Below are 26859 nucleotides of genomic sequence, written 5' to 3'. Positions count from 1 at the left end.
CTAGTAATTTCATTTGGTGACCCCTAGTTCTTGTGATATGGGAACAAGTAAATAATCTTGCCTTACTCACTTTCTCCACACCAGTCATGATTTTATAGACTTCTATCATATTCCCTCTTAGACTCCTAAAATAAAAAAATCCCAGTCTTTTTAATCTCTCCTCATATGGCAGCCATTCCAAACCCCTAATCATTTTTGTTGTCCTTTTCTGAACTTTTTCCAATGTGAAGGTATCTTTTTGAGATGAGGCAAATAACCAGAGAATTACCAGCTGTCGTTGAGCTTACTGCCTGATTGGACTTCCTAGACTAAAGTTTACGATGACACGCATTGCTACCAGTTGGGATTCTAACTGGTGTTTCTGTTATGGTGCTTTGTATGATCGCTTACTGCGTTGCCATATTAATGGTGCCTTTCTCTCTCTTGGATGCTGAGATGGGAGTGATCCAGGCTGAGCTCCAAAGCAAGGAAGTCCTGACATTTCTGCTAGGAGATCAGGGTGGCTCTCACCACCATCATCTCTCATCATGCAGTGGCCTGTGCTGGCCACATTGTGACACAAAGGTGTCTCTGGCCCACACTAACAGTAATGTTACATCTCTACAGCACTTTGCCCCATAACCGACTTCCGTATTCTTGCAGAATGAATTACAATTCCTTATGGTAACTGCTGAGTTTTCAGGACCACTTTCTGGTCCCCTGTGTAAAACAGGCCTGGACATTTGGAGATGCAAGGGCAGAATCCCCCCTGTTATAATTCTCCTCCAGGTACGTAGCACCTGGCATGACTGCAACCAAACCATGGATTCTATGCTAGGAAAAGCGACAAGGAGTCCTGTGACACCTTATAGACTAACAGATGTATTGGAGCATAAGCTTTCATGGGCAAAGACCCACTTTGTCAGATGCATGTAGTGGAAATTTCCAGAGGCAGGTATAAATATGCAGGCTAGAGATAACGAGGTTAATTCAGTCAGGGAGGATGAGGCCCGCTTCTAGCAGCTGATCTGGAGGTGTGAACACCAAGAGAGGGGAAACTGCTTTTGTACTTGGCTAGCCATTCACAGTCTTTGTTTATTCCTAAACGGATGGTGTCAAATTTGCAGGTGAACTGTAGCTCAGCAGTTCCTCTTTGAAGTCTAGTCTTGAAGTTTTTTTGCTGCAGGATGGCTACCTTTAGATCTGCAATTGTGTGTCCAGGAGGATTGAATTGCTCCCCTACAGGTTTTTGTATGTCACCATTCCTAATATCTGATTTGTGTCCATTTATTTTTTTACGTAGGAACTGTCCAGTTTGGCCGATGTATATAGCAGAGGGGCATTGCTGGCACATGATGGCATATATTACGTTGGTAGATGTGCAGGTGAATGAACCAGTGATGGTGTGGTTGATCTGGTTAGGTCCTGTGATGGAGTCGCTGGTGTAGATATGAGGACAGAGTTGGCACCGAGGTTTGTTGCAGGGATTGGTTCCTGAGTTAGTTACTATGGTGAGGTATATAGTTGCTGGGGAGAATTTGCTTCAGGTTGGTGGGTTGTCTGTGGGCGAGGACTGGCTTGCCTCCCAAAGCCTGTGAAAGTGAGGGATCATTGTCCAGGATGGGCTGTAGATCACTGATGATGCATTGGAGAGGTTTTAGCTGAAGACTGTAGGTGATGGCCAGTGGTGTTCTGTTGGTTTCTTTCTTGGGCTTGTCTTGTAGTAGGAGACTTCTGGGTACATGTCTGGCTCTGTTAATCTGTTTCCTCACTTCCTCATGCGGGTATCGTAGTTTCAAGAATTCTTGAAGATCTTGTAGATGTTGGTCTCTGTCTGAGGGGTTGGAGCAGATGCGGTTGTACCTTAGTGCTTGGCTGTAGACAATGGATTGTGTGGTGTGTCTGGGAGGGAAGCTGGAGGCATGAAGGTAGGCATAGCGGTCAGTAGGTTTTCGGTACAGGGTGGTGTTTATGTGACTGTTACTTATTTGCACCGTGGTGTCCAGGAAGCGGATCTCTTGTGTAGACTGGTCCAGGCTGAGGTTGATGGTGGGCTGGAAGCTGTTGAAATCATGATGGAATTCTTCCAGAGTCTCCTTCCCATGGGTCCAGATGATGAAGATGTCATCAATGTAGCACAGGTAGAGAAGGGGTGTTAGTGGACGAGAGCTGAGGAAGTGTTGTTCCAGATCAGCTGTAAAAATTTTGGCATATTGTGGGGCCATGCAGGTGCCCATAGCGGTGCCACTGGTCTGGAGGTATATATTGTCACCGAATCTGAAATAGTTGTGTGTGAGGATAAAGTCACAGAGCTCAGCCACCAGTTGTGCTGTGGCAGCATCAGGGATACTGTTCCTGACAGCTTGTATTCCATCTATGTGTGGGATGTTTGTGTAGAGAGCCTGTACATCCATGGTGGCTGGGATGCTGTTTTCTGGAAGATCACCAATGCATTGTAGTTTTCTCAGGAAACCAGTGGTGTCATGGAGATAGCTGGGAGTGCTGGTGGCGTAGGGTCTGAGTAGAGAGTCCACAAATCCAGACAGTCCTTCAGTGAGAGTGCCAATGCCCGAGATGATGGGGCATCCAGGATTTCCAGGTTTGTGGATCTTTGGTAGTAGATAGAATAACCCCGGTCGGGGCTCTAAGGGTGTGTTGATCTGTCGCTTTTGCAGATCCAGACTAACATGGCTGCTCCTCTGATACCATGCTAGGAAAGCCTCAGTAGTAGCACTGCTTCTCCTTTTGGTCACTCAGTGTGCACAACTGAAGACCTGGTGGCCCTGTTCCAATCCCTCCAAGCTGCTGCTGAGAACCACCGCAGAGTCTGAACCAGATGTAACCGAGAGGGGAATCTGGTCCAATGTTTTAGCCTTTAAGTTTTCCACTCATATAATCAAATCTTGACAATAATGTGTCATGCAAATTGGTTTCTAGCAGAGTTACTAACAGAGAGCTCTGAGGTTCCCAGCTGACAATGAAACCACTATGGTTGTATGGGGTCATCTGTCTGTGGGCACCACAAACATCAAAAGGAAAGTAAACCTCTCCAGAATAAACTGTTTTTTCTTATGGTGTTTTTTTGGTCATGGCAAACAGTTGCTATTTGTCAGTTGGAATATTTCTTGTACAGTATTGTGGGGACCAGGTTTTTGATCACATGGCCATTAATGCTTCAGTGGTAATAAGAGAGGCTCTTTCCTCTTTAACCAGAATTCACAGGACAAAACAAAACAAACAAAAAGCACAACTAACTCGTTGACTGAATTAGACATAACCCGGACATGGCCCTCACAAGCCGGATTCTTTTGAAACAATAAAATAGCTCAGAGATTTTTCTTCAAGAAGCTGAAATGATTCCAATAAACTGTGTCTTAGTTGCAGTTTGGAAACTGGTGTCAACCTTTTGGACCCAAGCTGATAGCCAAAGTTCTAGGTCCTGCAGGTCATTTTCACTAGAAGGAGAAATTGTGGTAGCGCCAGGTATTGTCTTTGATGCAATCTTGTTTACTGACAAAGATTATATATAAAGTCCCATTTCCCGGAACACAGTAACAAACAAACAGCAGGAGATGCTGCTTTTGCTCACTATCCCAAACCAGTCTTTCCAGCCAGCAGTGAAAAAGCTCTTTCTTTCTTCACTTTCTTTCAGGGCCCCATCACGAGCATCAGCATCCCCACTACTGTCTGTCTGGCTTTCTGGCTGCTTCTCTCCCTCTCTGCCCCTTCTCTCACATGTGCACAAACCAAACAGTTCCACCAAACAAAGCCCTAAGCGCTGTGGTCACGTTCTTGAGTAGAAGCCACATTTTTTCCATGTGCCTGTTTTCAGCGCTCTAGCTATTGTTTCAACCGCTTCAGTATATTTACATAGAATGAAAGGCCGTGGTTACACCCAACCCACAACAAGCAGGCTTAGATCAGCCCACAACGATGTTTTAAAATTAAGCTGACGTTACAAATATTTTGAAAGGGTGTGGGGGCTTTTCTTTAAAACTTTCTTGTATTGCACATGTTCAGATTTTGGAACAAATGTGCATTTGGAGTTCAGGCTTTGTTTTCCTTCCCAATCACTGATTTTGGTTTCTAGTGAAGTCAGTGGTTATTCCTTGGTTTAAAGAAAAATAATTCCAAAAGCACACATAGGACAGGCAAAAGTCTGATTATTGGTATTATTTATTAGCCTCTAGCTCAGGACCGCTCTATACTAGATGGTGCACAGATACTAGTAGACACCGTACAGACTAAACAGACAAGCTTGATAAAGGGTAGGAGAAAGGACATATTACTGTATTAATTATGTATACAGATGGGAAAATGAGGCACAAAAGATTTAAGTGACTCATCCAAGATCACCCAGATGTGATTACTGTCACTACCGCTGTGATTTGATTTACTGTGCATACAGCTTGGTTATCCTAAAACAGGGGTCCCAAGCTTCCGGCCGATAGGCCAGTCCCACCAGAGTAATTGCACAATCCAACCCAGGCATCCAATCCGGGGCCTGGCCTATCCATTCCCATCCCCCAAGCCCTGCCCCTTTCCACCATTGCCCTGTCCATGATATGGTCTTGGGGCTTACTAGGGAGAGGGGGAGACCTGGTGACAGCAGGGGTTGGGCCCTCCTACATTTCTCATGGTGGCAGGAGCTGAGGGGAAGAGGAAGGCCCTCAGCAGGCTCTCTTGCTTTGCCGCGCTCCACTTCCTCACAGTTCCGGCTGCTGTGGGCCATGCAGGGGGACCTGACCTCTGATGTTGCCCCATGCCAGGTCCCCCCCATAATCCCTGAAGCTGCATCTGTCAGGATCAGGTGCTATTGGGAGGAGAGGGCAAGGCGATGGCGGGAAGGGGTGTTGCTTGGGGAACAGGAATAGACAGGCCCCCAGTCCAGGCCTCCTGGGACTTCCGGGACTGCAAGAGCAAATTGCACAACTGCTCCGGCCAGGTATGGTCCAAGGGCCAGGAGTCTGAGACCCCTGTGCTAAAAGCATCCCATCTTTTAATACTTTAAAATAACCATTCTGTCAGAAAATTGAAATACATACTTCCAACAGACAGTGGAACTAACGCTATGCCATATGTTTGTTAAATGCTTTCAGCATTTGAATAAGAAGAACAACAAAAAAAACCACCAAAATCAGAAATTTTCACGGCACCTTTCATCAGATTAGTTCCAAAGCACTTTAAAAGTGTTACAGGTAAGAATTAGATCATCCATCATTGGGTTGGAACATAGCAGCTGTTTAACAACACATGGCAAAAACTCAACAGCAGTGAGGAATGCCATTTAGACAGGCAGAATGCAATTAGCCATGACAACAGTGTAAATTGGTTTAATATCTGATATGTTCCCTAGAGAATGCTATGTTCCCCCTTGGTAGTGGGGCTTTGGAGCTGATGTTCTAATGTTGCTAAATCACCTCTTCCTTTAACTTCTTTATCCTACACTGGGGTTTGGCCAGAGAACCAGGGCTAACACCTCGGCTTTTGTGGATTTGTTATGACTAATGGATCCGGACCTGTTTGATATTTAATATGAAGAATAGTGCTGTGATCTTAATGCTGTTCTTGGAACATGGAGTACAGATTCAGCAGGAAGAACACCACTTACTGAAACAACAGTACAGCTCCCTGCATCACCCGGGATTTTCTTTAGAGCAGTGTTTCCCAATTTTATTTGGCCATGGAACTCTTAAACTTGAAAGAATTTTGTGGAACCCCTAATAACAGCCCAAATATGGAGTGTTTGAAGTACTCACTTTTTTTTCTTGAAAGTTCCTTCTTTTAGCCAATGATCCATGGGGAATTTTGATATCAATAATTTAAATTCTTTCTGTACATACTATTAACTTATTGTATTATTATTATCGACAAAAGTATTATTATGTATTGTAGATATGTAGATTAATCTATCATAGACTATATTTGTCACGGTTACATTTTTAAAAACAAGAAATCATGTGACTATACTAAAGTAAAGTATTCGCGAGAGTAATGCCTGTGCACTCCCGTACAAGCAACTGGTCTGATAGCAGAAGCTTTGACTTTGTCCGACTTGGCGCTAGTATATTCATATTCAGTCACCAAGTGATCCATGCTCCCTGAGAGTGAGTACGGGGATTGATGGTGGTATAGAACAGGCGATCGCACCACTGACTGCGCACACAGCTTTGAGTAGTGACATCATCGTCCCCACTCTCTGGCTAAGCTGGCATTACACAGGGACACTTATCATGGCAAACACAAATGAAAATTGTTTTCAATAAAATTCATAAATTCTTAAATATTAATTATTATTTTTTTAAATAATAAAATGTTATGTCAATGGAATCTTCTCACGGAACCCTTATTTTCGCTTCGCGGAACCCCGGGGTTCCACGGAACACCATTTGGGAAACACTGCTTTAGAGGTTTCCCATCCTTGTACCGATTCAAGCACCATTCTGCTCAGCTTATCAGATCTGGCCAGCTCACAGGTCAGAGTAAAATGGCTCCACAATGTTAAGGTCTGTGTGGCTGAGCTAGTCTGGGAAAGCTGCTTCATACTTGGGATAGAAATGTAGCCGTGTTAGTCTGGGGTAGTTGAAGCAAAATGCAGGACAATGTAGCACTTTAAAGACTAACAAGATGGTTTATTAGATGATGAGCTTTCGTGGGCCAGACCCACTTCCTCAGATCAAATAGTGGAAGAAAGTAGTCACTATTTGATCTGAGGAAGTGGGTCTGGCCCACGAAAGCTCATCATCTAATAAACCATCTTGTTAGTCTTTAAAGTGCTACATTGTCCTGCATTTTGCTTCATACTTGGGAGATATGGCATGCCTACTTTGTACACCAGAGGTCTCCACGTGCACTCTTGTAACAAGGTCCCACCTCTACCCCTGTCGTCTTCCCTGCAGAAACTGCTTTATTTCCGTCCCCCTTCACCAATATCACCACAGACCTGTATGTATGGGTGGGGGTGCTTTAAGGAAGGGAGGTTCAATTTCCATAGCATACAGGTCTGTCCATCAAAGTCCCCCAATATTCTTAGTCAATTCCTGAAGAAAGGCACAGCATTGAAGTAAGGACATTGTCTCAACAACTTGATTACCTGCATCCTGCTTCAAAGACCTTTTAAGACTTCACTTCAAAGAGAATCCTCTGAACTCTCATTCATGCTTAAATTCGACACTTTACACTCAAATTTGAATAAAGGCACTAATTATCTTACCCATTACAAAGATAGCTTCCCTAATTATCACCTCTAATATCATTAGCTCACAGACATTTACCTTCCCCCCTTCCCCCTCCTCCATCCCCCTTCTGTTCTGAAATTTGATTTGTCCTTTTCATGTGTATTCACTTTTTAAAATTGTATCCTTTGATATATATGGTTGTGACAATTTTCTTCCACTATTTGATCTGAGGAAGTGGGTCTGGCCCACGAAAGCTCATCACCTATTAAACCATCTTGTTAGTCTTTAAAGTGCTACATAGTCCTGTTTTTCATTGAAGTAAAGTTTGAGTAAGCAAAGGTAAAGCTGGAAGAAGGCAGCAAGGCAAGGAAGTAAGAACAGACATAGATCCAAGGTGAGGATCCAGGGAATAACTAAAATTAAAAACAAAGACGCATTTTGTACCTTTGGACTGTATATCTCCCTTATGGTTCTGCTGGCTACAGAACACAGCTGGTCTCTGCACTCTTGGATCATGTCTCTCAGTGGAATAATTCATTGTTACTGAGCATTTTATCACTCCTGTGTGTGATGGTCTCAGTATATTAACTAACGGGATAGACATTGAATTCCATGCTACTGAAGAAACCAAGGAGGGTTTAAAGAGCCAGGTCTACAGTAATCCTATCTGAGTTTCAGCTTCACTTGGAAATTCATCCCTGTGCAAAGCATAGAGACCATACAACACTTAGTCCCACTTGAGCCCTCAAAATGGTGGACAGTGTTGACAGCTGTTCACAGTTGTTATCAATCATTACCCCTGGATTAGTGCTCTGTTAGCTGTTATTGGATGTTTGGCTGAGTGCATGTGCTGCCTCTGGCTGCTGCCCTAGCTCTGCACGACAGCCAGCACAGCAGACTCCGAGAGAACCCCTACTGACCACAACATCAAACAAGGTACAAAGGTCCTAGGCCAAATTTATTGACAACAAAGCACGGCCCTAGTGTCCTGGCTGAATGGTTAGAGATACGCTACCACCTCTGTGCCCATTGCAATGGACTCAGCTCAATCAATGGCAGGACTTTCTATGCCCACCAAGGTATGTCTTCGTACATAGATGCAAAAAAAGTTGCCCATCGCTCCTGAGGTATCAGGCTGTCACCCTCAGAGATACCTAAGTGCTACCCATTACTTTGTTCATGTTGGTTCGATCAAAACATCCCTGTAGAAGGACCACCTTGGAGTCTGCACTATTGACCCGTTTTATTGTGGTCCCCCGTCACCACTATCACCCTTTTACACATCCGGCACCATCTGCACCGAAAAAGTCAACTTTTCTCACATTGTAGCTTTCCCTATAGTTGGCACTTGGCCATGGACAAGGGAGTAGGGGGAACCTGGGCCCACCCACTCTCCCGGGTCCCGGCCTAGGGCCCTAAGGCAGGGATGGATTCTCTCTGGCCTGGCTGTCACCCCTAAATGCATCAGTCCACAGGCTCCACGACCCTGCCCTGGGCCACTTCCTACCTCCACATCCAGGTCCTCCCCTCTCTTGCTTCTAGGGTGAAGGACGCCCTTTTAACCAAAAAGAAAAGGCCACACCCCTCCCAGCGCGTTCCCATTTGTCCACCTCACTCGTGAACCCTGGGCCTCCCCCCTCCCTTTGCAAGTCGATGGGGCCTTCTTTTATTCCCCTTTGCTGCGCCAGCATGCCTATGAAATCCCTGCCAAGATGGCGGGTGACGTCATCATCTGGCACCTGCCTCATCGGCGCGTCCTGCGCTTTCTGCACTTTCTGCGCCTGCACCAGTATTCCTGCCTCCCTGGGGTGGTCTCTGCCAGGTTGTCCCTCCTCCCTGGCAGTGCCCCTGGCCAGTGCGGGGTTGCTTCTCCCCATCACAATCCCTCTCTATCATGCTATCATTCTGACCTTATCCAGTATGTTCTTGCTATCTACAGGGAGTGTGCTGGTACCAAATTGTTTCCTATTGGGATGTTCTGGTACCACTTTACTGTGTATGGCCTATGCCTAGTACTACTTAGATGTGTGTGTTTCTGCAATATTCCCCGTTTGTGCGAGATTCTGCAAATGGGGCCTGTTTCTTGTTACATCTCAACTTTGCTTTTTATTAGCAAAGTGTTGCCTACTTTTGCCTAGACCTTAGGCCTCACACCAAACCTGTGATACATGGGCTTATATTTCAGGCCCTCTTCTAACTACAGTTAGGTCTTGCGTGGGGTGAATTCAGAGATAGATTCCCCCCTTCTTTAAAAGCTCCTGTGAAAGGTGACTTCTGAGAGCTGAAGGACTAGGGTCTGCCAAGTTCTGGGATGGTCCCTGGCTTTCCAAGATGAAGAAGATTTATTATAATACTCACTGCTTTCAGACTGTCAATTGAAATTGACTTGGTTATAGTTGTTATACTAATTGAGTTGGGTATGTGCAGGGACTGCTCTCATGAACATATACATACATTTGAAGATCACGTTTACAAAGGTGACATCCTGTTACTGGTTAATGGCAGTGTTTTCTTCATCTCTCTGGCCCTAGGGGTCATAGCAGCTGTGAAATGTGTTTGCTCAATTAATTAATGGTGTTTACAGCATAGTAACTAGATGACAGGGCATGCACTCTAAGTTCTTTTTTAACGGGATTTTCTGAAAATGTCATTTTTGCTTTTGAACATTCATTTGGATGGTTGGTCTGTGTGAGACAGAACTAAGAGGATTTTTTTAAAGCTGTTAAACAAGGATTGTACAAAGAGTGAATTGACTTCCTCCATGGTCAACTGCAAGTTGAGCTCTTAAAAGATTGCATCCCAGCAGTACATTTTCCTTGTAGCCTCGAAAGCTGACTGACTGAGTCAGGGTCTCAGACTGTTTTGTTCATACTTTATAACACTTCATTGAAATGTCACCTCACAAGGACTTATGTTAGCATGCCAGTTACTTTTTTTTTTATTTTAGAAGGCTCAGTACTTTTTGGATTCACGGTATAATTTATTCTTCACATTTCAAGGAATGATGTGCATTCTGTTTGCTTACAGGAACAGGTGACATACAATTTATTTCCCATGTAAAAAAGAAAAAAAGCTGTGGTGAACATTTGATCCAGCTGTGACTGCTCTGTTTGTGGCAGTGTGGTGGACCCCTCATGATTAAGGGAGGCAAGGAGGAGTGTTTTCAGACACAGCTCTGAATCAGCAAAACAGATGCTGATATCTAAATTCCATAGGGCTTGGAGGCTACACCAGGGACACACAGCAATGCCATGTGAAAATAAAGGAGCTTAGATACGCATACCACAGGATAAGGCTAGTTCTGAGCCACGAGAGGCTGATGATATGCGCCCATAACCACCCGCAATAATCTTGATAACCCATGAGGCACTGGGATGCTAGCTCAGATTTCCATTCTGCTTAAGGGACTGTAGGATAACTCCCCACAAGGCATTACTCCTTGAAGTGATGCAACCCCTGGCAGAGAGAATGAGCTCCATCAATCACAGCCACCAAGTGGTGACGTACAAAATCCTATTTGTTAAACTAGATGGTCAAGGTTGAATTAAATAAAACCGACCACATTTTGTAGTGCAGAAACACCCTTAGGGATGGTGTTTGTTCCAAAGGGCTTATGTTCTGAACAGACAGTGAGTGGAAAGGGAAAGAGAAGCAAAAAAGGATGGAGTGACTTGCTTAAGGTTCGGGTGGAGGGGGCGAGCCAGGAAGAGAACCCAAGTCTCCTGAGACTCAGAGCAGAGCCACCTGAATCATGTTCTGATTTCTGTCAAACAGAGGGGGAATCAAACCTCTGTATCGTGATGCTCCCACATCATCCCCTCTGACTGCATCCCCTCTGGCCAGGTATTGAGGGCAATGCCAGAGATGGCTACTCTTTCTAATGTAATTCTGTCTCTAACACCAAAGGGATTTTCCAGCATAGAGAATATTGACATCATTAATATTATCCTGTGTTTTTTCCTCCCTTCTTGCTCTGCACAGCTTACAAATTCTGGAAACTGATGGCTAAAAAGGTACTAGCACTAAGGAAGGAGAGAGGTGCAATTATGGCATCAATTTAAGTGAAAGAAAATCAGTCATCTCTATGTAGGAGAGGAGAGATGATGAAGTAATTTTGAGGCCTATTACCTCATTATAGATGGCAGAGGTATATTTTGACAAATTCATGAAGGCAGACAAGCAACACTGAAAAAGGCAGGAGAATCAGATGCATAGTTATGAGTAGTTTCATCATAAAGGCCTGTCACTAATCAGAAAAATAGCTGAACAATGAGCCTTGGGAATCCATGCAGGGTCTATAAACCAGGACACAGATGCAATAACTCAAGCATTACAATGGTAGGAGCCTTTCCAAAGTTGGATGGGATTCTCGAAAAACAGGATCTTATTTCTTCAAATGTGAGACTTGGAAGCATATTTTTTGCTTTCCTTGGTGTAATTTGATGTTATCCCAGGGAAAGATGGGTGTGATGCTTGTTTCCTAAACTTTGCAAGATTGGAATCCAACTGCATGGCCATTACAGCCTTGTTTTGGGAGGCTTTCAAAACTCACTATTATCCTCTGTAATGAGAAACCAAATTAAACAGAGTTTTGCAGCATAGAAATCAATCCAGTGTATTGATGTCGTACCTGACAGAAAAGTACTGATCAGAATTGCCAAAAGGCTCCCGGTTAATGTGTGTAAATGTTTCACAATTCTCTCCATTGTGACCTGACAAGAAAACAAAAACTTTACAGTGGGGGTCTCTTTAAAATGTTACTAAAAGGGATTAGATGGGTTGAGGTGAGAAGGATCATAAGAGTATTAGAATTAGCATATTGGGTCCAGCTAGTCTAGAATCTACCCATCATGAGCAGCTAGCATTGATGGCTTTTGAGAAGGAACAAGAAGTCTCGAGCAAGAAGTTTTGGGGTAACTTGTCCCTGAGGTGAGTTTTCCCCAAACCCCCACTACTTAGAAGCTAAACATAATGGTTTATATTACTTTCAAAACACTTTCAGCTCCATTGGTAGCTATCTATAGGTATCTGTATGGCTAGAGAATTAGCAGTAGTACTAAGGGTTTGTCTACACCAGCAAGTTACTGCATTGAAAAGCACCAGTGTAAAGAGGCTCCCAGCGCTGTTAGCTACTCCTCTCGTGTAAGTGGTGAACCTAAAGCACTGAGAGAGCTCTATCCTGGCACCGGCGCCAGGATCACACTGCTGCATTAAAACACTGACGTGGCAGCGCTTCAAACTTGGAAGTGAAGACAAAGCCCTTAGTGTATGTGTTTACTTCTCATGTTAGAGGTTAATCATATAAACAGCTGGGTTTTGTCTGTTGTTATATCTACTGATTCAGCAATCAAAAGGGAATATTTAAATTTAGATAAAACTTGGGTATAATAATGTCATTGTCTATATTTCTCTTTGAAGTTTGTAGTAAACTGTTCTAGGAACTGCTTAGTGGATCATTATCTTATGCTGCTGAGTTCAGCTAATTACCTCTGTTTAAATAGGAGATAGGTAATTCTTCAAAGTTGCCAAGGAATGCCTGCTGTCGAGAGGCTGTCATAGCCAGTCAGTGATCTGTAAAAGAACTCTTGAGCCTTGATCCTGTCATCCTAATCTTGCTTAAGTTTCATCAGGGGAAGTTAGAATTGCAAGACTAAGGTCTCTGGTTTCATTCTGGATTGCTCTGATATTGAACTATAACTTAATTAACTGATTCTGGAAAGGATTCTTTGCAACTCTTGGGGTATGTCTACACTACACAGTTTTTAGTGACAAGGCTGTGTCGACACAGCCCTGTCACTAAAAATCAGCATGCCTGAACGCTGTATGTCAGCACTTTTGCAGGCAAAATATTTCCACCCCCCCAATGAGTGGGTTTTGCTTTGTCGGTAGGAGAGCACTTCTGCTGACAAAGCCCTGTTCGCTCATGCACTTGCTGCGGCAAAACTTTGTCATTCATGGGGGCAGAGGGCAGAGAGTTAAGCACCTGTGAAGGACAAAAGTTTTGTTGAGTAAGTGTAAGTGTAGACACAGCCTTAAGCTTACCCTCTCTCCTATGAAACTGAGCTAAGGACTGTCTTCATATCTGTATGTATAATGGGCTTTCTCTTTTCTTTTTTAATACATTTTAGTTCAGTTAATAAGAATTGACTGTAAGTGTCTATTCAGGTAAGGTCTGAAATAATGATTCACCTAGTGCGTGAAGTGTATAAGAACGGCCATACTGGGTCAGACCAAAGATCCATATAACCCATAATCCTGTCTTCTGACAGTGGCCAATGCCAGAGAAAGTGAACAGGTGATCATCAAATGATCCATCCCCTGTCATCCATTTCCAGCCTCTGACAAACAGAGGCTAGGGACACCATTCCTACCCATCTGGTTAATAAATATAAATGGACCTAACCTCCATGAATTTATCTAGTTCTTTTTTGAACTCTGTAAAGTCCTGGTCTTCATAACATCCTCTGGCAAGTAATTCCACAGGTTGATTCTGCACTGCTTGAAGAAATACTTCCTTTTTGTTTGTTTTAAACCTGCTACCTATTAATTTCATTTAGTGATCCCTACTTCTTATGTTGTGGGAACAAGTAAATAACTTTTTCTTATTCACTTATTCAATTTTATAGACCTCTATCATATCCTCCTTTAGTATCCTCTTTTCTAAATTGAAAAGTCCAAATCTTTTTAGCCTCTCTTCATATGGTACCTGTTCCAAACCTCTAATCATTTTTGTTGCCCTTTTCTGAACCTTTTCCAGTGTCAATATATCTTTTTGAGATGAGGCAAGCACATCTGTACACAGCTTTTAAGATGAGGGCGTAGCATGGTTTTATATAGTGGCAATAAGATATTTTCTGTTATATTCTTTACCCCTTCAATAACTAACAGATAAGCCCTACATCAGCACGTATTAAGTAACCCCTGGAAATTTCCAAACTGCAAAACAATGCAAGAGAACTGTTTCACGAGGCATAAGGGATCAGTCGGCAAAGGCTTCTCCAGCCGACAGATCTGCGTCTAGACTGCCATGCTGTGCTGGATCAGCTGATCGTCGGCACAGTGCAGCGGCCATTTTTATTTTAATGAAGCAGGGATTATTTAAATCCCCGCTTCTTTGCCTATGTTAGGTAAACTAGTTTATATGGCTCCGTCAACAGAGCCATGTAGTCTAGACATACCCTTGGTGCTGGTGCTCACAGCAGAGTAGGTGTTTTGGGTGGGGGCAACCTCCAACTTCTCTCGCCTGCCACTTCCACAGAGTAGTGTGGAGAGGCAGGCCCTGCCCCAGATGGGCATCAGCCCAGAGCAGGAGCAGCTGAGGGCTCCTCTTCACCTCCAGCTGCCTGATGGTGTTCGGGGTGGAGAGGAGCCCTCATCTAGCTGCTGGCCAAAAGGAGCAAGCAGTGAGCAGGGGGATGGGTTGGGGGTGTAGCGAGATATCCTGGCAGGTTGGCTGAGAGGAGTGAATGGTGGTGGGGAGCAGCACAGTATTTCTGCAAGAACACTGACGATCTTACATGAGATCGTCAGTGTTCTTGCGGAAATTCAAGCGGCCAATGTAGACAACTGGCAACTTTTTCCGCAAAAGCAGATGATTTTGCGGAAAAACTTGCCAGTCTAGACACAGCCTAGCTGTCTGGGCTGAAATTTTCTATGCTAAGCATTTGCCCCAGCCTAAATTCTGTTGGAGAACTTCAGCCAAAATGGCCCAGCCATTTCCAAGAACAGAGCTAGGGAAAGTGTCGTTTGTTCCATGGCAAGGACACTGCGAGTCAGTGGGGCAGAAGTGAGTGGGTCTGGTTAGATAAAGACACTATGTGGGCAGACCAAATAAAGAAACTGTGACCAGCTGGACAAGATTTGGCTTGTGGACAGTGATGCAGAAGCAATTGGGACTGATAGGTCAAGGGGACTGTTGTGAAGAAGTTGTGACTGGCTGGGTGAGAACAGGTACTGGGACCAAGTGGGGTGGGGAGAAGAAGCTGGTAGCAGCGGGGGGACAGATCTGACAAGGAGCAGGGTGCAGGGAGAGAACTGGGATGGGCTGAAGAAAAAGACTGGGACAAGGAGCTGTGGGGACAGACAAGAAGCCCAGGGAAGGGAGCCTGAGACTAGGGTGAAGGTGGGGAAAAGGAGAGAGAAAGAAAGAAGATGAGGAACCAGAAGAAGGAAAAAGACTGGGACTGGTGAAGCAAACAGAATGGAGTGGAGGAATTGTAGACATGGAAGGAACTGGGAATGGCTGGGCCAGGGGTCTGGCAGCACGATGGCAGGCTTGGAGTTGGGGGTGGGGCGGAAGGATATATTGAGATAGAGAGACCAGGACTGTCTGAGCAAGGATATGGCCACAGAGGTAAAAAGGCTAAGGAGTGAGAACTGCGTTTGACTAAGAAAAGTGAACTGGAGTGAGGAGCCAGTTTGGTGGAGGGCAGGGCTGGGCTGGGCAGGGCAGAAGGGGTCAAGTTGAGAGGAACAGGCTGAAGACTCTCTGCCCAGTAGAGAACAATCCCCTCAAGAGTTTAGAATGGATTCCATGGTTCCTGAGCCTGATCATTCCTCTGTTCTCAGCAAATACCTCTGAAACCCACTGGCAAAGTGTCCCACGCCTCTCTAGGAGTGGTCCACATAGAGGATGACAACTACTGCTGACAGTTACTCTAGTAACTCAAATGGGAGAGGTCAGTAAAGGTCCCACCTCTGCTGCTGACCCATCACATGGGTGTCAGTATAATGCCATGTGATGGAATTTGTGTTTTTCAATTTGCCCTTTCAAAAATCTAGGAAATTGCTGAAACCATCAATGCGAGGAATTGTGAGAAATAAAGTAGCCCAGATAAACTTAATATTCTCATCACATAATTTATTGTGTATAATTTAATGTAGCTGTGTGACCCAAAGAGGGAGGTAAATAGGGGCAGATTGACAGGTGAAGAAGCTGATTTTAGTGGAAGCATTTTGAACTGACTGGATGGGGAGCAATATGTGCGCCTAGGATCTCAGAGAAGGAGGTTGCAGTAGTCAAGGAAGGAGGTAGAAGCCTGAATGGAAGTTTAGCAGACTGGGTGGAGGAAACCACCCCTCTGCAAGTGGCTAAGAAGTTGTTTTAATTTCATCCCATCGTTACCATGTGTTCTCTGACCACCACATGCCCCTTGCTTCCTCTAGGTAGATGCCAGGCCATCAGAAAAATGTTTGGAGAAGCAAGTGTTTGTGTGACATACTAGGACACAATCCAGACTAGTGGGGTGCTGTGTTGTCCCTGCCCTCCAGCCCGGGTTCTCTTTATGGCCCTGCTGCAGTAGCTTCCAATCTGGATGGTTCACAAACTCACAGACTCCAGCATGCAAATCACTCCCAGGCATGTTTGTGGGCGCTTCAGCCAGCTGGCTTCACTTTCTCTCTTACCAGCTTTTGTAATGTGGCAGGGTGACTTCAACACACTTGTCGTCCCTGATCTTCCCCCAGAAATGTTTCCTCCAGCCCTTTTCTGGACAGGACAAATATATTGAATGTGCTGTTCTTTTAAGGGAATAATATGCCAGTTTATTATTTTATATAGTTATCCAGACACTTCCACTTGAAAACATTGGATTAGATAAAATAATTAAAGGAATTAGAGGAAGAGATTTTAAGTGAGCACAAGGGCTGAGGCAGAAAAGTCGGAATGGTTACAAGAAGAATAAAGATAAAATACTGGTGGCTAATTTAACACACACTATGTTAAGTTCAAACTCAAGGTTTGTCACCACAGGCTTTCAGGAGCTATTTGACCAAACTCTTTTGGTCAGGACACTTCCCCCAGAGTCCAGTAGCTGCTTTCTTTGCCTTTTCAAGAGCAGACACTATAAAGACCAAACAATGGGGGTGTCTTGGAGTTCTGCTCCTTCCTTTTAGGGTCCCGTGCCCACTTTGAGAAGCATTTCTAGCTGGGAGCAAAGCCACAGGCTGCCTGTGTGGAAGGAAACTCCATGTTGTCTCACAGCTAAGATGTAGTGATAGAAATGTAGCCGTGTTAGTCTGGTGTAGCTGAATCAAAATACAGGACTATGTAGCACTTTAAAGACTAACAAGATGGTTTATTAGATGATGAGCTTTCTTGGGCCAGACCCACTTCCTCAGATCAAATAATGGAAGAAAATAGTCACAACCATATATACCAAAGCTGAAACAAAATACAGGACTATGTAGCACTTTAAAGACTAACAAGATGGTTTATCATCAAATAAACCATCTTGTTCGTCTTTAAAGTGCTACATAGTCCTGTATTTTGTTTCAGCTACACCAGACTAACACGGCTACATTTCTATCACTATTCTATATATACCAAAGGATACAAATTAGAAAAAAATGAACACATATGAAAAGGGCAAATCAAATTTCAGAACAGAAGGGGGTTGGGGGGGGAAGTAAATGTCTGTGAGCTTACGATATTAGAGGTGATAATTGGGGAATCTATCTTTGTAATGGGTAATGTATCCTTTGGTATATATGGTTTTGACTATTTTCTTCCACTATTTGATCTGAGGAAGTGGGTCTGGCCCACGAAAGCTCATCACCTAATAAACCATCTTGTTAGTCTTTAAAGTGCTACATAGTCCTGTTTTTTGATTCAGCTAAGATGTAGATATTTTCCTCTGCCCCCTTTCCTGCCAGAGAATGGCCTCCTAGCAGGAAGCCCTGTTTGCACCTGGCTGAGGCATCAGCTTACTTTTTGTTTCTGAAGAACAGGTTTGGCCACACCCAGACTTCTCTGGAAAAGATACTTTACTCATGATTACAGCTTTTGTTTATAACTTCACAGATAACCTACAATGGGCATCTTGCCATGATATAATAGATAAACCTTTTATGAATGTTTGTTCATACTTCACAAGGCATAATTGTCATGGACATTGTTACAATGAATAGGGTGTGACAAGAGTTTGCTCAGCCAGCCCTTCACACGCACACGGGGATCCACAGACATATTATTTAGGCAGAGCCCCCAGCTCCTGGAAGGAGGTGGGAAGGAAGGAGTGGGGTCCTACAGAGAAGGCTGGGAATTTAAAACCCAGCACTTTTCTGCATCCCTCCCCTGCCAGTCCTGCAATTCTCTCTCCTGCCCTGCTGCTCCTCAAGCAGCAGTCACTGAAATTCACATCCTCACCCAAGAGCTACAGTTTGTGGGGCAGATCCAGCCTGCCAAACCTCTTGAGCTGGCTCGCCATGATCTTTTGGGCCACCAACATCCTGCCGCCCAATGGGACCCTCAGGGAAACTCCCTGACTACTGTGGCCCCCCGTGCCAATCACAGTGGCAGGCTTCTGGGGCCATGTGCATCGGTGTGCTGTACAGCCCTGAGGGGAGGTTCTGTGTGCAGCCTCCACCCCTAGCACAATTTTGCAGTTCCCATTAGATAGAAACTTGCCAACAGGAGCTGCATGAGCTGTGCTTGCAGCGCAGCTGTGCATGATGCCACCCGAGGGGCGCACAGTGTAGAGGTGCACACGGCCCCAGCAGCCTGCTCTTTTGAGCCATGTGGACAGGGAGCCTGCCTGAGGCTTCTACTGGGCTGCTGGCTGGAGCAGCTTACAGTAAGTGCTTCCTGCTAGAGCTTGCATCTTGCACCTCACCTCCTCCCTGATGCATGTGAAAACCCCTCTTGCACCCAAACTCCCTACCAGACCTTGTACCCACTTCTACACGCCTATCCTCTCCTGCATGTATTCCCTCTCCTGCACCCCAATCTTCTACCATGGTTCACAACCCCCTCCTTCATCCAACTACCTCCCAGACTCCATGCCCCCTTCTGCACCTGAGTCTCCTACCTCAAGTTTCAGACCTGGCACTTCCTTCATTCACATAGAAGAGTGTGGCTCTTGACCACTTACTCAAGTCTTGTAGTGGCCCCCCCATCAAACATTATTGCCTATCCCTGGTCTAGGTTTTTGAATCCTTCCTTCCGTATTCTGCTAGCCAACCCTTATGCATGGGTCCCTCACTTCTGTTACAGGAGAAGAAGCTGGTTGCCCCAGTGTTGGGGCTGATAAGGGACACTGAAGAATTCTTCCCAGTTGGCAGCAAGGGGCTTCTCTTTGTGCCCAGAGAGAGATCTCTACAGAAGCAGAACAGCTCCAGGACTCTAGTTGCTGAATAATGGGAAGAGATTCTGGGTGTGTATCTACCACAGAAGGTTAGGTTGGGACGCATTAGCTAACTTCACCCTTTCCTACTGTAGGTGCAAGGCTCCTGTTTGTCTGTGCACTTTTCATGGGCTACCCCCAGATCCCACAGGCTAGCTAAACAAAACTGAGCACTTGTGCTGAATCTCCACTAGGGAAATAAATGATCAGTGTTAGGTCAGGGCTAGCTCTCACACCCCAGCCTGATCCCCAGCACTTTCCTAGAACAGACAAGGCTGAAAGAGCTACTGCTGTCTGGCAAGCTGTGACCCCATAGGGAGCATGTTCCCATTGTCTGTAAAGAGCTGAAGGGGGTTCGCACATGGGGGGAGAGGGGAGAAGGTTGGGGTGAAACTCAGAGGAAGGGAGTGAAATGAAAGATGGATGTTACTAGGAGCTCAGGCTGTTTATTAGAGCTCTCTTAGCCTGAGCTCCCTCTCCCTAAGCAGGGGTGATGAAGCTATTTTGGGTCGGGGACCACTGACCCACCACAGAAAAATCAGTTGAGAGGCTGCACATAAGTGAGAAGCAAGAAAACCTCTGACTCCACCACCTCCGACTGAGAGGGAGAAAGACACTCCCCCGGTTCACCTGTTGCAGGGCTGGATTCCCCCGTACTGGGGAGAGGTCCTGAGCCTTGGGAACCAGATCCAGGCAAGCTGGGGGCTGCATCCACTCCCCTGCCCTGAGGTTCCCCAGCCCTGACCTAAAGGATAGGCTCTTCTGCCAGGATATTTAAATCTTCCCCCCTCTGGTTTTAGCGTTGCTTTCCAGTGGAAATCCAGTGATGGGGCAGGTTTGGAAGGGAGCAAGGCAGCATCTTCTTTTGACAGCTGGGATCCAATGACCAGTTTGTAAGGGCGAGACAGCAAGAAGGTTGGGACACGTTGGGGCTGCTGCTTGGGATAGATGATTAGCCAGCTCTCACTTTGGCAGGGCAAAGGTGTTTTCTATGTGAAAGGTGCCTTCTTAGGGGCAATTTCCTTTTCTTTTAAAACATTCAGTACATGCTGATTTACCAAAGAGAAGTGTGGAAAAGTGACACTTCCCTTCCCCCAAGACTTGACTACAGGTCATTGAGCTAGAGGGATTTTCCCAAATTCCCAGCCCCCTTCCTCTTCCAGTTCCTCCCGGGCTCATAGTCTCTTTGATACCCCTCCCCCACACAGGCGCTTTCCAGGGCAGTGGGGCAAAGCAGAACAACACAGCTCAGAACAGCATTTGCCTGCACTATGCTGACAGCACCATTGTTGAGTCGGCAGTGAGGCTCTGAATAGGTCATTGGATCCTCTCCCTTCAAACAATGCCAAGTTTTTCTTCTTTGGTTGTTGCCATATCCCAGCACCACCAAATGTCTCTAGTGGTCTCTTCCCTTTAGCCCCATGAGGCTGAGCTGGAGCCTCTTCTGCCACTGTCAGAGACCAGGAGGTGGTCTCACCTAGTGGTTGGAGCCAGGTAGCCAGGAACAGGCTCTCACCTGCATCCAAGGCTACTGGCAGAGTCAGAATTCAGAAATTAGATCCAAAGGTCAGGCCAGGTTCCCTGGGGTGAATCAAGGCAGGGTGTAGGGCAAGAGCAGGGCTTGAATAAGGCTTATTATTCTTGGAAACAGCTGAACCATTCTGGGTTAACATTTTCCCTCCCCGCTTCTCCTCCCAAGGCAGATACCAGCATGGAAAATTTGGGGGCAAATTGTGCCCCTGCTTCTCTGGACCTTGGATCCTTCAGCAGTTGCCTGAAATCCAGTGTCTGCCCTCTGGACACACAGTTTCTCTTGTGCCCATTTTACCTTTGCATTTTCTTTCAGCCCCTCCCTGGGGATTGCTGAGTCTTTTGTGTGCCAGGAGTGGCCAGGTCAGTGCTAAGGTGCAGGGACGTGGCAGTGAGTGATTGCTTCCAGATGGATTTGGAACCAGGCCAGACCAGAAAGGAAACCCAGTCCAGCTGTTCTGGGTATATATATCCCTGTTCTGGGGCTGCTAGTTGCTCACATGCTCCTCTGTGATACAGCACTATGCAGTCACTCATCCATGCAGGGCTCTTCCTGCTGATCTCCTGCTGCTTCCAAGGTGCAGACGCACAAAGGCCCATCTTTAATACCCTCACTGTACCGAATGGAGGACCATGGGGTGAATGGGGGATAAAGGAATTATGCCCCCGTGGCTACGCCTATGGATTTGCATTGAAGGTAAAAATTTTCCTATCTCCCTGCCACTTCCTCACCCCTCCTGCCCCTTCATCACCCAGTCTCCGATGAGAACTTTTCTCAACTCAAGGATGCTCCGGTGTTTTTAAAAGCCTCTCTTCCTCACACTCCATCCAGCCATTGGCATACTGGGCTATTCAATTTATTAAAGGAAATGGGGCAGGAAATATGTTTTACTCCAGAGCTGGGGCCAAAAGGATATGAGAATACAATTATCTGTACAGCTGGGTTAATGAGGCTTTGTTTTGGCCACAACTAGAGATATCTGTTGCAACAGAAATGCACCGTGTGTGTGAGGACAGGGCTAGGAGGCAATATTAGAAGCACTAAAATTGTCTGGCTTGGCTAAGCCGTGAGTAAGAGGAGGGGATGCTCCGAGGTCGACTTTAAAGGCATTTGTCGACCTCCCTGGTAAACCTCATCCCACGAGGCATATTGGGGAGGTCGACAAATGCCTTTGAATTCGACCATGGAGCATCCAGACTACAGCGCTGTGCCACCAAACAGTTGATCGGCTCAGCACAGCAGCCATTTTAATTTAAATGAAGCAGCGATTATTTAAATCGCTGTTTCATTTCCCTTTGCCTACAACCCTAATCTACATGGCTCCGTCAACAGAGCCATGTAGTCTAGACGTGCCCCGAGTGTCTGAAGGGTGTTAAGTGGGTGGTTGGAAGGGGGGGGAGCATTTTATTTGTGGGGCGGGAGAGGGAAGAATAGGATGAAGGGAATAAAATGGGTGAATGAAGTTTTTCCTGCAGCTCATTCTGAGGGCAGGACTCCACTAGAAGGTTTGCTTGAAACTCACAACTAGGCCTGGTAAGGGTGTGATTTGTTTTCATTTTCTGATATTTCTATGCTTATGAAAGTTCTAGTTGATGTGCCACGTTCTTCCCTCCCGCACCTGCCTAAGGCTCGGGGAGGGAGTTTGTGTGCAGAAGGACTGAAGAGTTAGGCTTAGGGAGGGTGTTTGGGGGCAGAAGAAAGCTTGAGGTGCAGGAGGTGGTACAGACTCTGGGAGGCAGTTTGGGTGTTGGGTGCAAGGTCTGTGTCGGGGCAGGGGGTGGAAATGCAGGAGATAGTGAAGGGTGAAGGTTCTGGGAAGGGGTGGGGAGCCAGGAAGGAGATGTGGGGGGAGGGGAGGTGCATTGCTTACCTGGGGCAACCCTCTCTGTCAGTGGCTCCCAGGCAGGGATCTCCTGGGGGGGTCTCCACATGATCGCTGTGCTCTGGTGACAGTAGGCACCTCCCCAGCAGCTCCCATTGGCCTTAGAGGAGACTTGGGGTGGGAACAGTACTTGGAGACACTCCCCCACACAGAGGGTGCAGGGTGGTGCCTGCTGTCACCTGCAGCCATGCGTGGAGCGAGAGAAGGCAGGAAGCCACTTCAGCCCCACTGCACTGCTGCTGCTGGTGGTTGTGGGGGGTGGGCCCTCAGGCCCTTTTAAGTTGCCTGGAGACAGTAGGCGAGGCTGGGAGACACACTGGGGAAGGTGTGCGATGGTGGCTGGCGGGGCTGGGGGAGACACTCAGCCCTGAACTTTGCAGGAGCTAGGTCCCTGGGCAGCAAGGGCCCATAAAACTCTCCACCTCTTCACTACCAGTAAGGCTAGAATAGAAAAACTATTCTAGGGTAGACTGGCCCTCGGGTTTCCCTGCTAGCGAGGGATCTGTTGGGCTGTAGAGTGTAAGGGTACGTCTAGACTACATGCCTCTATCGCCAGAGGCATGTAGATTAGGCTACGAGGCATAGGAAAATGAAGCGGCGATTTAAATAATCGCTGCTTCATTTAAATTTACGTGGCTGCTGCGCTGAGCCGACAAACAGCTGATCAGCTGTTTGTTGGCTCAGCGCGATAGTCTGGACGCGTGGGGGTCGACATCAAAGTCATTTGTCGACCACCCAGGTAAACTTCATCCCAGGAGGCATACCTGGGTGGTCGACAAATGCCTTTGATGCCGACCCCTGCGCGTCCAGACTACCGAGCTGAGCCGACAAACAGCTGATCAGCTGTTTGTCGGCTCAGCGCGGCAGCCATGTAAATTTAAATGAAGCGGCGATTATTTAAATCGTTGCTTCATTTTCCTATGTCTGGTAGCCTAATCTACATGCCTCTGGCGACAGAGGCATGTAGTCTAGACGTACCCTGAGGGAATGAGTGGGAGCTCCGTCCCCACTGATTTAAATCCAGCTTGGATATCTCCCTTCTCAAGCTACTTTGAATCTGCGTGTTGCTGCAAGAGTGGATGCAAATCCAGTGTGGGAGTTGTCAGTAGGGGCAGCCTGGTCACTCTTCCCATCTGGGATCCAGGGTCTCTGCTTAACAGAGTGGACATCAAAGAGGTGGAAAACATACAAGGGAGTATAAGGGGAAGGTTGTTTAGTTGCCTTCCAGCTTCCCAGGTCAGTGGCTGTATTGTGTGGCAGGAGCCTCCTGTTATGGCCCTTTTAAGAAAAGCTGTTAATCTAGTAACAGGAAATTGGGAGGGCTTATTGGCTTTCAAGTTGGGTTTCCCTGCTCTTGTCCTCCCAATCTGTACCTGTGCCACCCTCTCCTGTACCCCTCTCCTAGGTGGAGCCTTCCCAAGGTGCTGGAGTAAAACGCGATGACACGGCTTTGAATGGCATTCGTCTGTATTGCACTGATGGCTCCATCATTGAGTCCACAGTGGGACCGTGAGTAGCTCTTTGATTTCTCTCCCGTCCCTTTAGCTCTGCAGTAACCATGAACAATGCCATTTACATAACCCGGGGTTGGGGAAAGGGGTTTTTAGTGGCAGCCTTTCATATTCATTAGGTGAATCCTGGCCCTCCTCAAGTGAGTGGGATTTTGCCATTGCTATTGTTGTCCATTGTTGGCTCTGTGCGCAGCTCTGGCCAGGTAGCTGGTACAGCAGACCTTGTCTGAACTGACCAAGAAGACCACAGACTTGGTTCAGTGGTAACGGCGCTCAACCAAGTGTACAGTCAACCAAGCACAGTGCTAGTGCACCACAGACTTCACAGGGGCACTAATACATGGCTGTCCATGACAGTGGACCAGCTCAGTAAGTGGCATGACCTCCTGCCTTCCCCTAGGTCAGACACCTCCTCTTCAACATCTCTTTCACTCACTGATACAAACCAGTTACCTGTTACCCTTTGGATGGGGTTAGTTACCACCCCTACACCTAATACCTGCTTGTTTGAACAAAACATTTTCATCCATCCTCCCTCCCTGTTCTCCCATCCTTATTGTACTTGGAGTTGGTGTAATCCTGTTCCATCTCCCACTGTAGTGTTTATGCCATGCCTATTTGTCAGGGCTTACCTGCATCTTCTGGAATGTGCATACATGAATGCCCTATGCCTAGTACTTTTGCATGGCCAAAGCAATGTCATTACCATTAAATACCTGCCCGCTGTCTTCAGCCTGGAGCATATTTGGTGCACGTTTTGTTAGCAGTGATGGATCCACTTACAGAGGGACATTTATGATAAAGCAGTTTTCATAGCAACATTTCATAACAACTCAATAATATCAACCTGAACTGATTAGTTCTACACACATTTTCCTATATTGTCACCCAAGGCTTTCCTCCTGAGACCACCAGGGAGTCCTCCAGCAAAAGGAGACCAGGCTTGGCACTTCTGATCTTTCTAAGGTTAAATACAAGCAAGAAAAAACACTGGTCAAGAAAAAGAAAACAAAATACCCAGGGTCTTCCAGGTCTGTTTTCAGGTCACTGCTGTGCCTTCTATGGCTACTGCCTTTGGTCACAGTAGCTAGGAAAACAGGTGCCCCAGGTGGATAGCAGACCCTGAGTAAATCTCAGGTGATTATTTTCTGTTCTGACAGGTGGGGCAGCTGGACTGGGATCCACTGGTGCCCCAAAAGCAACCTGATCTCCTTCTCACTGAGGGTGGAACCGTCCCAAGGAAAAGGTGATGACACGGCAGCCAACAACATCCAGTTCATATGCTCAGATGGGACTGGGCTGATGGGCACCTCCCACTCCTGGGGTAATTTTGGCCCATGGAGCCATCGCTGTGTCCTTGGGGCCATTTGTGGGATCCAGACAAAAGTGGAAGCACACCAGGGTGAAGGGGATGACACGGCACTCAATGATGTGAAGTTCTTCTGCTGCAAATAAGCAAGCACTTGTCCCTGTCCATCCCCCAACACCAGCACCTGCCCATTAAACACCATTAAAGTTTAGCTCTGCTCTTGACAAAGGGGGTGTCTGTGTCTTATTCACTGAAAGCAGTATGTGAGTGTGTACCATCACCATGCCTACAGCGGAGAGCTGGGAGGAGAGGAGACTGGGAGGAGTGTGAAAGGGGGAGAGAGAAAACTATGATATGGGGAAAGAAGGGAGGCATGGCCATATTAGGTTGAAAGGAGTTTTCCCAAGATGTTGGGAAAGAAGTAATTTTATTCTAAAAATAGTTAAAATTTGTTAGCCAGAGGACCAAGAAATGACTAGGCCAAATCTTGTGTATGTGAATATTTTTTGTAAAGAAATAGGCAATGAAAGGTACAAAAAGGTAAATGAGTTACAGCTGTATGTGTTTCTAAATATGACATGTTTCACAGGGGGAACATCTGCACAGCACCCTAATCTTGAAATAAGATATGCAATTTATGCTATGCAAATGGTGTATCTTATTTTGATTCTATTTTGAAATAACGTATTTTGAAATTTGCCACTTTTATACATTGCCAAATTTTGAAATAACGCACTATTTCAAGATATCCCTTAATCCTTGTGGAATGAGGGTTACAGAGATGCCAAAATAGCACACCCGTTATTTCTAAAAATTATTTCAAAATCACAGGCAATTTGTTAAGACCTCCGGTATCCGAAAATGTACACAGGATCTCCAATAAAATTACACAATTACACAATTTTACAAGTCATCAAAGTTGCAAGACCAGACACAATGCATGTGAGCAATACTACATACACATAACATTTTATGGCATGAGTAACATTGTGAGACAGCATACATGAATAGCGGGAGGAAGAATAATAGGAGAGTGAAAAACAGAGGAGTAAGATTGAATGGAAGTAGGCTATTAGTTGAACCATCTCAACACTTTTATCCAAATGTATGGAGGAACAGGGTCCACATTTCTTTTAATTCATACACTTGATTTCTGTGGTGATAAGTGAATCTTGGTTGCTATTCAGCCACCTCTGAATGCCACTGCTCTGTTCTGGGCATAAAACTACCCATCCATTTTTGAAAAACATATGCACTTAATCATTGCAGCCTTTAAAACCAAAATACTTATGGCATAGTTAAAGAGTGGCATTTTTTTCTATCCTGCTCTTTCCACAGCTTCCTGAT

At 45.9% G+C, this 26859-nt stretch overlaps 1 protein-coding gene across 1 annotated transcript; it reads left to right on the top strand.

The window, feature by feature from the left end:
- The first annotated feature begins 20738 nt into the window (after positions 1-20738).
- Positions 20739-25740, top strand: LOC149525923 (vitelline membrane outer layer protein 1-like). Its single transcript, XM_089775681.1, has 3 exons — positions 20739-21506; positions 24098-24201; positions 25364-25740. The coding sequence occupies exons 1-3, from the start codon at positions 21333-21335 to the stop codon at positions 25656-25658; spliced, it is 573 nt and encodes a 190-aa protein (XP_089631807.1). The 5' UTR covers positions 20739-21332; the 3' UTR covers positions 25659-25740.
- Positions 25741-26859: the final 1119 nt, after the last annotated feature.

Source organism: Pelodiscus sinensis, chromosome 1 (genome assembly GCF_052426305.1).
Source record: "Pelodiscus sinensis isolate ZL-2025 chromosome 1, ASM5242630v1, whole genome shotgun sequence".
In the NCBI taxonomy this organism is placed as follows: domain Eukaryota; kingdom Metazoa; phylum Chordata; order Testudines; family Trionychidae; genus Pelodiscus; species Pelodiscus sinensis.
Note: the sequence above shows the minus strand (reverse complement) of the source record. Positions and strands in the feature narration are given on the sequence as shown.

Bases quoted from the DNA above. Each gene is read 5' to 3' on its own strand.
- LOC149525923 (XM_089775681.1), top strand. From the start codon at position 21,333: ATGCAGTCACTCATCCATGCAGGGCTCTTCCTGCTGATCTCCTGCTGC. The intron at 21,507-24,097 runs GTAAAAATTTTC...CCCCTCTCCTAG, and splicing joins CCTATGGATTTGCATTGAAG to GTGGAGCCTTCCCAAGGTGC. The intron at 24,202-25,363 runs GTGAGTAGCTCT...CTGTTCTGACAG, and splicing joins ATTGAGTCCACAGTGGGACC to GTGGGGCAGCTGGACTGGGA.